Raw genomic sequence first — 12,697 nt, 5'->3', positions numbered from 1 at the left:
CCACCACCATGCTTGACTGTAAGCAAGACACTATTTTCTTGGTACACCTCACAATTTTATCTTAGTTTCATCAGACCACAGGACATGGTTCCAGTAATTCATGCTCTTAGACAGGTTGTTCAGAAAACTGTTTGCTGGCTTTCTTGTGAGCCAGCTTCAGAAAAGGCTTCCTTATGGAATAACGGCCATGCAAACCGTCTATTTTTTAATGCCAGCTTCTGCACCTGACGCACACTTCTTTGATCGACCCCTGGAAGGCCTGTTCCTAGTGGAACCCGTCTTGAAAAACATCTGTATGACCCTGGTCATACAAATGCATACAGAGGTGCCATGGCAAAAAAAGGTGAACACCCAAGCACCCAAGTTTAACTGCTCTTATACAAGATACACACACATATACAGTGGTGTTAAAAAAAATTTTGCCCCCTTCCTGATTTCTTATTTTTTTGCATGTTTGTCACACTTTAAAGTTTCAGATCATCGAACTAATTTAAATATTAGTAAACGATAACATAAGTAAACACAACATGCAGTTTTTAAATGAAGGTTTTTATTATTGCGTGAAAACAAAAGCCAAAACTACATGGCGATGTGTGAAAAAGTGTTTGCCCCCGTTAAAACTGTTGTTTATCACACCTGAGCCACAGCCACAGCCAGGCCTGATTACTGCCACAGCTGTTCGCAATCAAGAAATCTTTTAAATAGGACCTCCCTGACAAAGTGAAGTAGACCAAAAGATCCTCAAAAGCTAGACATCATGCTGAAATCCAAAGAAATTCAGAAACAAATTAGAAAGAAAGTCATTGAGATCTATCAGTCTTGAAAAAGTTATAAAGCCATTTCTAAAGCTTTGGGACACACAAATGGCAAAAACTTGGAACAGTGGAAAACCTTCCCAGGAGTGGCCGGCTGACCAAAATTACCACAAGAGCACAGCGACGACTCATCCAAGAGGTCACAAAAGACCCCACAACAACATCCAAAAAACTGCAGGCCTCACTTGCCTCAGTTAAGGTCATTTTTCATGACTCCACTATAAGAAAGAGACCTGGCAAAAATGGTCTGCCAGATGAAAACCAAGATGAAAATCGCTGCTGAGCAAAAAGAACATAAATGCTCGTCTCAGTTTTCCAGAAAACATCTTGATGATCCCCAAGACTTTTGGGAAAATACTCTGTGGACTGATGAGATAAAAGTTGAACCTTTACGGAAGGTGTGTGTCCCATTACGTCTGCCGTAAAAGTAACACCGCATTTCAGAAAAAAGAACATCGTACCAACAGTTTGTGACCTCAAGCTGAAGCAAACTTGGGTTCTGCAGCAGGACAACGATCCAAAATACACCAGCAAGTCCACCTCTGAATGGCTGTGGAAAAACAAAATGAAGACTTTGGAGTGGCTTAGTTAAAGTCCTGACCTGATTATTATTGAGATGCTGTGGCATGAGCTTAAAAGGCGGTTCATGCTCGAAAAGCCTCCAATGTGCCTGAATTACAACAATTTTGCATAGATGAGTGGACCAAAAATCCTCCACAGCGCTGTAACAGACTCATTGCACATTATCGCAAACACTTGATTGCAGTTGTTGCTGCAAAGGGTGACCTAACCAGTTATTAGATTTAGGGGCAAACACTTTTTGACACAGGGCTATGTAGTTTTCAATTTTGTTTTCCCTCAAAAATAAAAACCTTTATTTAAAAACTGCATGTTGTGTTCACTTGTGTTATCTGAAACATTAAAGTGTGACAAACATGCAAAAAAATAAGAAATCAGGAAATCAAAAAATTTTTCACACCACTGTGTATATATATATATATATATATATATATATATATATATATATATATATATATATATATATATATATATATATGAATTGTGTCTTGTGGTTTTGTACCAGCATAATAATGCACAACATAGATTAACATATTTTGGTCATTTCATTATACATGCACCATATTCCATGGATACACGGTACATTTAAAACATTGTGTTAAGTGTATTAAGTGTAGCTTAGAAACAAATTCCTGCAGTGGGTGTGGTTGGCTGTTGTTGCCCCTGTGTGTGATGTTCTCTAGCCTGATTCTAGTCACGTCTGTGGTCACACACTAGATTTAGAAGAAAAGGGTACCGAATGAGGTTTAGTGGTGGATTTAATGGCAGGTCATGTGGCAGATACCACTTGTCACCTGCCAAACAAAAATAAAATACCTATAGCTATATTTCTAATCAGGTCATGGAACATATCAAGAGCACACAAAGAAGTTTCTTGTTAAAATGTTTTTTTTAGTAACCCATTTTTAGGGCATTGTATAGTGGATGTTCCACATAATCAAACAACAACAACAACAACAATAATAATAATTTGACACAGTTATGCTATTGTACAGCTGTTGCCTAATCACAGGAAAGAAGACCCATTACTTTAAACAAAGGTGTTTAAAGATGACAGTGGTGAAATTCACTAAATGTAGGACAAAAGGTCTAGATTAACAAATGTTTTAAATACACAAAATTGTGTTTATATAAGCTAAATATTTAGTTTAAGCTGCTCTTTAAAAATCTTATTTTTTACAGTTCTTTACCACCAGGTGGTGCAATCACATACCTTTGATATATTCAGAGGATGGTCCTGAAGCTGCTAATCAAGTTTCACCCTTATATACTATTTTTTTGCAAGCCAGTTACAGAAAAACAAACAGTCTATATCTAAATTCCAGACCAGATTTGGTGATAATCGAACAATTGTTGTTGGAGGAGAAGTGTAAAAAAGACAAAAACTAATAAATAAATCGATCTAATAACCTAAAATTACAATCGTTACCATTGAATCCTGGAATCAACTTCGGCACAAAGTTCAAAAGTTATAATCATAAACATAAGCTCAAATTAGGTCTGATTTGTGTCCCACGTTTAGACCCTCCATAAATCAGTGTGCCAAATGTTTCAGCTTTTCACCAGACAATTTTGTGGGTTCCCATAGACACCCTGGACAAAAATAAAACAAGACAAACAAAGTCACAAAGTCAAAAAGAAGAAGAAGAAGAAGAAGAAGAAGAAGAAGAAGAAGAAAAAGAAGAAGAAAAAGAGAGGGGCAAAGCACTAAAGGTGTTTAGTCTTCTTCTTCTTCTTCTACTAAAAAGGTATAATAACAAATGGTGTGGCTATGCATCATCAGTGCTTGGCCTCCTTTAAAGTATTTGTGTTGTCATAATTCTACTACTACTACTACTACTACAAACAATAATAATGAAATCATTAACAATAATAATAATAATAATAATAATAATAATAATAATAATAATAAAGGCCTTGCATTTTGACAATAAAAAGTTATAATTGTTGATATGGTGGGACAGTTATTTCCATGGACAGTGTTACACGTAGAAGGAATTCAAGGTGACTTCAGCGGTCAGTGAGCTGTGGGTTATTACTCGAAACCTGAGTGGTGTGAGGTGCTGTGGAAGAATGCGCTGCTCGATACGCGGCGCTGCGGGAGAGGGCGTGGCCAACCTGCTCGAACTTCCGCTCACATCGTAAACGTTTAAAAGAAAAGGAGAGCTGAGTTTTCCCAGAGGTTTCGGGAGGATCGGTATCCGGACGCAACGCTTACTATTGTGATCGAGATACGTTTTTTTTACCTACCGAATAATGTCTTCCATTTGCCCACATTTACTGGTGTTTCTCAGTCTATTACTGTGTATTTCGTCGTCAGGTGAGTTTTTGGTTCCAGGCTTTATACTTTTTAAAATGGTTCTGTCTAAATGGTTAGGAAAAAAGTAACACGTATATATCTAAAACTTTGTATAATTATTATACAATAATTGTAAACTACATATATATATAATTTTAAGACGTTTTTTTTAGATATGCACCTTCCCACCCACACACACACACACACACACACACACATACATATATATATATATATATATATATATATATATATATATATATATATATATAAATTTCTTTTTTGTTCCCCCATTTATTTATACTTATTTAGATATATGTAAAAAGTCATTGCATGTTATAAAAATATATATCAGGTTTGCTTGCAGGGATTGTGTTGCGGTGTACTTTTACTATTCTGTAGCACAGTGTAGGCCTTTTTATTTTTTATTTTTTATTTTTTTTTTAATGTTTTTTCTTTCTAAACTGGCTCTAAACGTTTTTACTATTTTCATTTCAGTAACCAATGGCCAAAAACGAGGGTTCATTGGAATTACGGATTCTACCTCAGACTCCGCCGTCGTTGATTCGGCTACATCAAGCATGTTAACGAGTAGCCTGACCACAGTTTTCCTGCCTCTCATCTACATTTTTGTGTTTGCTGTGGGTTTGCCCAGCAATGCCATGGCAGTTTGGGTCTTTGTCTTCAGATCAAAGAAGATCCACCCATCTGCCATTTATATGGCCAACCTCGCATTGGCTGACTTGCTGTTTGTCATCTGGGTCCCACTGAAGATTGCCTACCACTTGAAAGGCAACAACTGGACCTTTGGAGAGGGGATGTGTAAAGTATTTGTAGGCTTCTTCTATGGGAATATGTACAGTTCAATCCTGTTCATCGCATGCTTGAGTGTGCAGCGGTACTGGGTGGTGGCGCATCCGCTTACCCAACAGAGGACAGACAAAAGACTAGCCATTGCATTATCAGTCGGCATCTGGGTTTTTATTTGGATTAGTACCACGCCACTCTACCTGTACCAGCAAACAGTCAAAGTCTCTGTGCTCAACATAACCACTTGCCATGATGTCAACCTTATCACAAACATAGATAACCCCTTTCTGGATGTTGAGAAGCCATACTATTATTTCATGGTAATGGCAGGGTTGGCCTTCATCTTACCATGTGTGGTTATCATCGCAGCTTATGTCCTAATGATGCGCAAACTGGGACAATCCACTATGGAGGTTAGCAGTGCTAGCAAGAACCGACGCCGGGCCATGATTCTTATCATCACAGTTCTCGTTACGTTCTTGGTCTGTTTTATTCCTAGCAATGTAATGCTGGTGGTGCATTATGTTCTCCTGGGAAAGGGACTTGCTAACAATGGATATGGCTTCTACATCATTGCATTGTGCTTGGCCAGTCTCAACAGCTGCTTGGATCCATTTGTTTACTATTTTGTGTCAGAGGAATTCCGGGCACATGTGAAAAACACTCTTCTGTGTCGAAGCAGTCGGACTGTGGAAAGAATGAGAGTCTCTTTTAGTTCCATGAAGTATTCTAAGAAGAGTAACACTTACACATCTAGCACAGGCAATACAGATAGTAGTACAATCTAAGAGCTGCAGTGTACATATAAAGAGAGAATGAGTAATTACTTAGGATGGCTGTGAATTTTATACATATATTTTTATTTGTTCAGATTTTCTCAGGTAGCACACTCTGGTATGAAAGAAGCCATGATTTGTTTGACTGAGTGTATACAAAAGAAAGGGCGTGTCTGTGTCTGTCAGTGTGTATGCGTATGCAAGTAATTTATATACTGTTAATGTTACTTGGTGTAAAAAAAAAAAAAAAAAAGAACAGAGTCACAGAATGAAACTTGACACAAAAACATCTATGGTGCAGCCAGGCAAGTCTGCAACCTTTTAATTTTTTTATTCAAACGTGAGTTCAGGATGTTCTCTGCTTCTAATAGACTGAATCATACATTTTTTACTTTTCTGCATTTTTCTTCCAATTTCAGGTTTTATCACTTGTAGGGTTATCAAAAAATAAGGTTCACAAAGAATAACTGTTTTCAAAGCACTATATTTAAAGACCAAATTGTCTCCATTCACAGGGGGAAATTAACAGTTATTTTATTTTTAGAAAACTGTAACTCCAAAACATGCACGATTGCCATTTCTTTGTAAATATGCTCTTTCTTGTCTTCTTCCTCCCAACATAGGCAGCAGTGTGTGTGTGTTAGATATGCTTTTTATCTTTCTTTATTAAAGTCAATCGACATTTACGACATTTACAACAGCTGCCTGTTCCAGCTATCAAAATGATTTCAAAACATTATTCTTCTGGAATAAATGTAATTTCCCTTGTTTATGGAGACACCCTGTAGTTTTAAGATTAGGCTTTGCTTCAAGACAGACACCCACATGTAAAATCTATAATATATATTTCTAGATATATGCAGATGAATGCTAGAACTGACTCTTCTTCAGAATTAACACCATCTTTATATTTGACCCTCCACATTTATTTTTGTAACATATTTATGTAAACATTGCTTTAATAAATGTTTTGTATATTATATGTTTTTGTTGTTTTGTTTCCTGGTACATTCCGAAATATACTGAAACCCTAAATTGAAACATGTAACAGTTGTCGAGACTCAGTGTCACATGACTTGTGAGTCATGATTACATCAGTGCATGAAAGCAACCCGTAGTAAACGTGACACATGACATATCTTGGTTAAATGAAAAAGAACGTTCACACTTGCACGCACACACAAACACACACACACAAACACAAACACAAACACACACCCTGACACCATTCTCTAATTCTTCTGAAAGTCTTCAAACCAGTTTAGGCTGACAACAAAAATATGCTGTTATACTATATCACTTGTGTGCTGTGTCAATGTTGGTTCTTCTACTACTTTTATTCAGGCTTCTTATCTTGAATACATCTGTCTAAAACAGGCCAGACATGTTCTTGTGCAACACAGGCACCGGCTTATGTCTCCATCTTTCCAAGTTTAACTAACTTAACAACCAGTACCTGAATTCCTTTTATTTAATGTAGCACTGATTCTTTGATTTGCTTCCCACTTAATGTGCTGTGTTTCCGGCAAAACACAGACAAGACCTTCAACCTACGGTCGTGAGTAGTTCATTTGTTATGTTAAGTCACAAGCATACATAATCTTCCTATAGTTCCGACATATATTTTCTTTAATTCCTGCCTGCTTAGATAGAAGAATACATAGTAAGAGTATGTATCCTTAACAATTGTTCTGGATTAACTGACTGATCAGCCATGACCACATTCAATGCTAAGAGAGAGAGTGTGTGTTTGCTTGAATGCATAGTTAAAGAATAACTAGACTGCTCAATATTATATTTTATGATGGTGCATTGAACTTTGTGGCTTACAACATTGACAACCCAGGAACAATGCCAGTGCTCAAGTGCCAGTTCTGTTTTTTTTGTGATTTTTGCCTATGTAAATGTATATGTAGATCATAAAAAAATAAAAACAATGTTGCACATGGAAATAATGTTTCTTAAGATTAATGTTACCAAATAAGATCTGTTTTTTAAATAACCCTTAATAATAAATTTGTTACAAAGTTTTATTGCCAATCATGATTGATATCTTGCTGGACACGTTAAAATTCTCTTGCTTCTGTGTGTACTCGCATTTCCTGGTAACTGAAGAGCAAAGACTGTAAAAAGGCGGTTTATTTCACATTGCTGCTGTTTTAACTGTAGTCTTTTCTATACATTATTAACTATCCAAATATAATTAGACATAAGGATTATTTATGTGTGTAAATGCCCAAAAAGTCCCCAAAAAAAACCTTTCTTATAATCCTCAGATAGGAAGCGGGGTTTAAATGATATAATAGACACATACACAGTTCATTGACTTTGTATTACAATACAAGGTGTGAACAAACAATAGAATGCAAGATATTGAAAACCAGATATGTTCTAAAATTTGCTAAAGATAATTGTGGATTGATAATGAAAAATTGTGAAAAAGTATGTTATGGTCCAGGCTGCACAGTCCTTTTGTGACATTTCCATATTCAAATGTAATACGATATGCTCCCATGTTTTGCCTCAATTTGACTGTAAACATTTACATTATATATATATATATATATATATATATATATATATATATATATATATATATATATATATATATATAGATATAGATATATATAGATATATAGATAGATAGATAGAATTGCCGATTGCATGTCTAAAACTGCTTGTGGATAGAATGCTCACATGTGATAGAACTAGAGAGAAACTCATAGTGCGTCACAATAGATGCTACTGAAGGGCCTGTCTGTGAAGCCTGTCCCTGTAATAATAGGAGGGGGTGGATACAGAATAGGTTGCTGCTGAAGCGTTTAATCAAGTTACCCTCTACAGTGAAATGTTAGTGTATGGATGAAGAGACTGTTCAGTTAAAGGGCGTTGTTAACTTATTTATAGTATAAATAATAACATGGTGAGTGTTTATATGTTGAATTTATGATGATGGTATCTTGGTTTTCTTCTTCATAGCAGTAAATGATACAAACTAATGAACTAACATTTATTTCCTGCTGTTGTTTAAGTTGCTAAACATTTACAAAAGATTGTCATTTCCATGTAAATTACTTTTTTACTTTCCAAATTAATAGTGAAGCTTCATCTTACCTATCCAACATGTATTAATTAATGTTTACTGGTGTTTACTGATGGCTGAATCATTGTTCCTCAATTTCTTTTCACTAATTTAGCTTTTTCGTTCCCCCGCTTTTGATCCCCTGATCTTATGTGCAATAGGAGGACTGCCTTTCTTTCTAAAAATAGGCTGGTTGTCTTTGTAAGAAAATGTGCAGAGGCTGGTCTGACCAGTTTTGTGAAAGGTTGGTGAATAACACCACACAAAATCTCATTCTCCTTCCCCCCTCTCTGTCTCACTCTTTTTACCTCTCCTTCTCTCCCCCATAGTATCTGTGTCCTTTTCATTGTCTCTTTCCTTTGAAGTATTTTTTTTGTATAAAATTTCTATAATTTTGTACAGTTTTTAGAAAATAGAAATGAACTACAGACATAATGTCCTAATTCTCTAATTGCTTAATTTCTATTTATCTGTATAGCTGTTTTTAGATGCTATACATGTGTTGAATTAAACTGAAATCATCAGTTCTATTTCTAAACAAATACTAAGCTAGTTTTTTTTTTTTTAATAATTATGGGTTCAAGCAAAGAGAGTTTGAAACCTCTTGCTTTCTCTACATATATTAGAGATTTTTCAAACATGAAATGCAGAAAAATTGTGTCCTGAACTATTAGTATCTCAGATTTACAGGCTGAAAAAACCTTCTGTTTCATCTTTATCTCTAATTTTTACCTTTTTTTAGATTCCGGGTGTTGAGTGTAGTGCTGTAAACAACTTCTATTCAATTCAGTTTTATTTGTAAAGCGGTTTAAAAATGCAGTTTCTTTAAGCAAGGTTATTCATTTTTTTATTTATATGTTAGTGACTAAGTTTAGTGTCTGTAAGTTTTTCCCCAATTAGCAAGCCTGTGGTAACAGCGGCAAGAAAAAAACTCCCTGAGAGGGCATGAGAATCAAAGAAACAATACAAAAACCATTCTCATCTGGGTAGCACCAAATGTCCATTCATTATTATTAGGTTTGTTATGTGACGGTACTTAATGAACCCAGCCATTAGGGTTGCACAAGCCCGGATAAATGGGAAGGGTTGCGTTAGGAAGGGCATTCAGCATAAAACGTGTCAAATTAAATATGCTGATCACGAATCAGAATTTCATACCAGATCGGTCGAGGCCCGGGTTACCAACGACCGCCACAGCTATTAGCCAACAGGGTACCGGTGGAAATTGGGCTATTGTTGGCCGACGGAGGAGAAGGAGAGGAGGAAGACATCTACAGAGACGGCAGGGAAAGGAGACGTGTAGGAGAGTGGAGGTTCGGGTTGGTACTTTAAATGATGGTACTAGGGGGAGAGTTAGCTGATATGATGGAGGGGAGTGTTCAGAAATTGTGTGTTCAGGAGACCAAGTGGAAAGGAAGTAAGACCAGGAACATTGGAGGAGGATTTAAACTGTTCTATCATGGTGTGGATGGAAAGAGAAATGGTGTAGGGGTGATCCTGAAGGAAGACTACAGTAACAGTGTAGTGGAGGTGAAGAGAGTTTCTGATAGAGTGATAAACGTGAAGCTGGAAGATGGGGTGATGATAAATGTCATCAGTGCTTATGCCGCTTGGTGGTATCTACTTAGCACCTAAATACAGTTCAAAGTAAGTTCAACAGCAAGCAGAACATTTTGAGAGTAATTAATGAGGGAACAATCTTCTGACTCTAACCTGCCACAATACCCATGGCTAGTGTGATATTTTTTAAGTAGTTGAGAGGATTACCCACTGCTGTGAAAGAAAAAAAAAGGGAGTTCCATCAACATCACACCTCCCACAATCAACGGTCTATCACGTTTACAAAAGAAAGGTAACAAGTGAAGCATTAGTCAATGGGATAAAGCTCAACAACACTTAAAAGAAGAGGTAACATTTCACCTAATACCACCGATTGGAGAAGTGACCATCTTTCAGCTGCAAGCCTATTAGTCACTGTGAAAGTAAATATCATCTATGGGTGACCTAAAGTGGTGACCACCAGTGTGAACATACAAAAACAGACTTTCACAGACAAGACTTCACTTCAAAACACACTCTGAAACTGCAGGACTGTCTGTCATTACTTATAACCACATGAAAGATTGTAGGCATCTTCACTGAACACGCTCATGCTGACACATTTGATATAATTGATAGTCTTAGAACTAGTTGTACAGGACCCCTGTTTTTTAAGCAATAACCGAACAACCTCTAAAGATAAATAAAACGAGTGTACTGGAACCCCAGTGAAGAGGAACAAGTGCATGAATTGGTGTAAAAGGGTGAAAGGTCATTAGGAGAAGAACAAGAAATATAAGAAGGTTCTATCCAAGAGGATTGCTTGTCTACCCAATTTCTAAGAACTTCTCCTTGCATGTTTGAGCAAGTGTCCTAAGTGCACCCTAACAGACAAGAAACAGCCGTGGCAAGCAGATGGCTAAAGGTACTGATCAGGCCAATCCAAAATAGCAGAAGCAAGGAATACATGAAGAGTTATAATGTTAAAAGGCAAGGATGGCACAGTCCAACGTTAAATAGGAATTCGGGCATTTGGTGATCTGGTGATTTGATGATCAGGCCTCTGTAAGTGTGGCAAAAAGGAAAAATGAATTGACAGGAAGTCAGGAGGTTGTCTAAAGATGCAGGAGTCTGCTGGTGTGTAACCAAGTTAACATGCAATCACTGTCAAAGTAGTGGTAGATAAAAATAATGGATATAGTGAAACTTTCCCAGCTGCAGTGATAGAAAAAGACACCCAAGCAGATGTCAAGGCCATCCAACAAAAAGATGCAAAATCTGTGCATCTAGCAACAGCAAAATGCAACAGTAATTAAACGTGTTCTAGCCTAGTTACAACGAGAGGCACTGCAAATACATCAGAGCTGTTGGACTTGTCTCCATATGAACCAATTGTGAAAAACAGTTTAACTCTCACATAACTTTGTAACCAATGTGACTGCAACAATCAGATTGCCGACTTCCTAAAGACATGCCACAAGTAGCACATGCAGGAAACAAACTCAGAAATGATCAAACTAAAATTTAGGTGAATACAACACGCCCCTGACCTAAAATAAGTAAGAAAGTAACAGAGTATTTACTTTACTAATGCAACCTTAAATTACTGTTCAGTGACATTGCCAAGTGGGACTGGATTCTCATTCACCTGAACCTTTCATTGCACTTATTACATCAGCTTTACTTACTTTATACAGCTGTATGGGCATGCGGAAAGGTCGCGTATCATTAAATCCCACGAGATTCAAGCCAGAAACGGGTGTTGCTATGCAGCCCTAATGTCAGTAGGGACTTCCATCTACACAGTGGAATGGATACACCCTGGGAGCCCCATGGACAACCCCTGGTACAGCTGTGGGATGGTTCCTCCTGTTAGGAGGAGGAACTACGGGAACACTAAACAAAATTAACAGTCTAGCATATAGAATCATGATTCTGGCAAATGAGACTAAACATCATATCTCCATGCTTAACACTGAATTGAAGGTCATAAGTGAATAGGTCATTCAGAATCGATTGGTGTTAGATAGGATATCTGCAGAAACAAGGTGTGTGTGTGTGTGTGTGTGTGTGTGTGTGTGTGTGTGTGTGTGTGTGTGTGTAAAATGTTAGGTACTGCATAGTACAACAGGCAAGGAAAAACTTTATGGCAAACGATCAGGCATAACATTATGAAAACCTGCCTAATCTTGTGTTGATCCCCCTCTTGCTGCCAAAACAGTCCTGACCTATCGAGCGAAAGAACCCATGTCCTCTTTACCTGGGCACCTCATATAGTGGACAGCCCACATTTAATGTTGTGAAGATTCATAATCTTCATTGTAAATAAAAACTGTTGTGTCATTTTGGTCTTTCCCAACCCATTGTTTTTATTGATTTCTTGTTTTTAATACATGGTGCAAAGTCAGGAGAAACTTTCAGGCATAACATTGTAGGTCCCCTCTACAGAATATTGGTTTGAAATAGATGTCTCTAAAAGACACGTTTTATGTTAACATTTAAATTCACCTTGCACACACTAGTCAATAGATAATTCATGATGGCAACCAACTATGGATAATGACCCATCAATTTGACCACTGGGCCACAGGCTAAGCTTGACACAAAAGAAAAGAAACATGGGGTAATGTGTTACATACTCACATAAACACAAGGACTGAACAATGTATAAAAAAGCACGTAAGCTTAATGGGGTCAAAAGGGGAAAATGTCTCCATCTAGTGTCTCACAATATATCTCTCACTATTTTTGCTATAGTCTTTGTTGGGCATTATCGTAAGTAAAAACAGTTGTGTCA

At 37.0% G+C, this 12,697-nt stretch overlaps 1 protein-coding gene across 1 annotated transcript; it reads left to right on the top strand.

The window, feature by feature from the left end:
- Positions 1–3,544: 3,544 nt before the first annotated feature.
- Positions 3,545–6,259, top strand: LOC124397548 (proteinase-activated receptor 2-like). The gene is made up of 2 exons (XM_046867086.1): positions 3,545–3,714; positions 4,192–6,259. Exons 1-2 carry the CDS (start codon positions 3,651–3,653, stop codon positions 5,289–5,291), a joined length of 1,164 nt encoding a protein of 387 aa, XP_046723042.1. The 5' UTR covers positions 3,545–3,650; the 3' UTR covers positions 5,292–6,259.
- The last annotated feature ends 6,438 nt before the right edge of the window (positions 6,260–12,697 follow it).

This window comes from Silurus meridionalis, chromosome 15 (genome assembly GCF_014805685.1).
Source record: "Silurus meridionalis isolate SWU-2019-XX chromosome 15, ASM1480568v1, whole genome shotgun sequence".
NCBI classification, from domain to species: domain Eukaryota; kingdom Metazoa; phylum Chordata; class Actinopteri; order Siluriformes; family Siluridae; genus Silurus; species Silurus meridionalis.
This window is presented reverse-complemented; position numbering and strand designations above follow the sequence as displayed.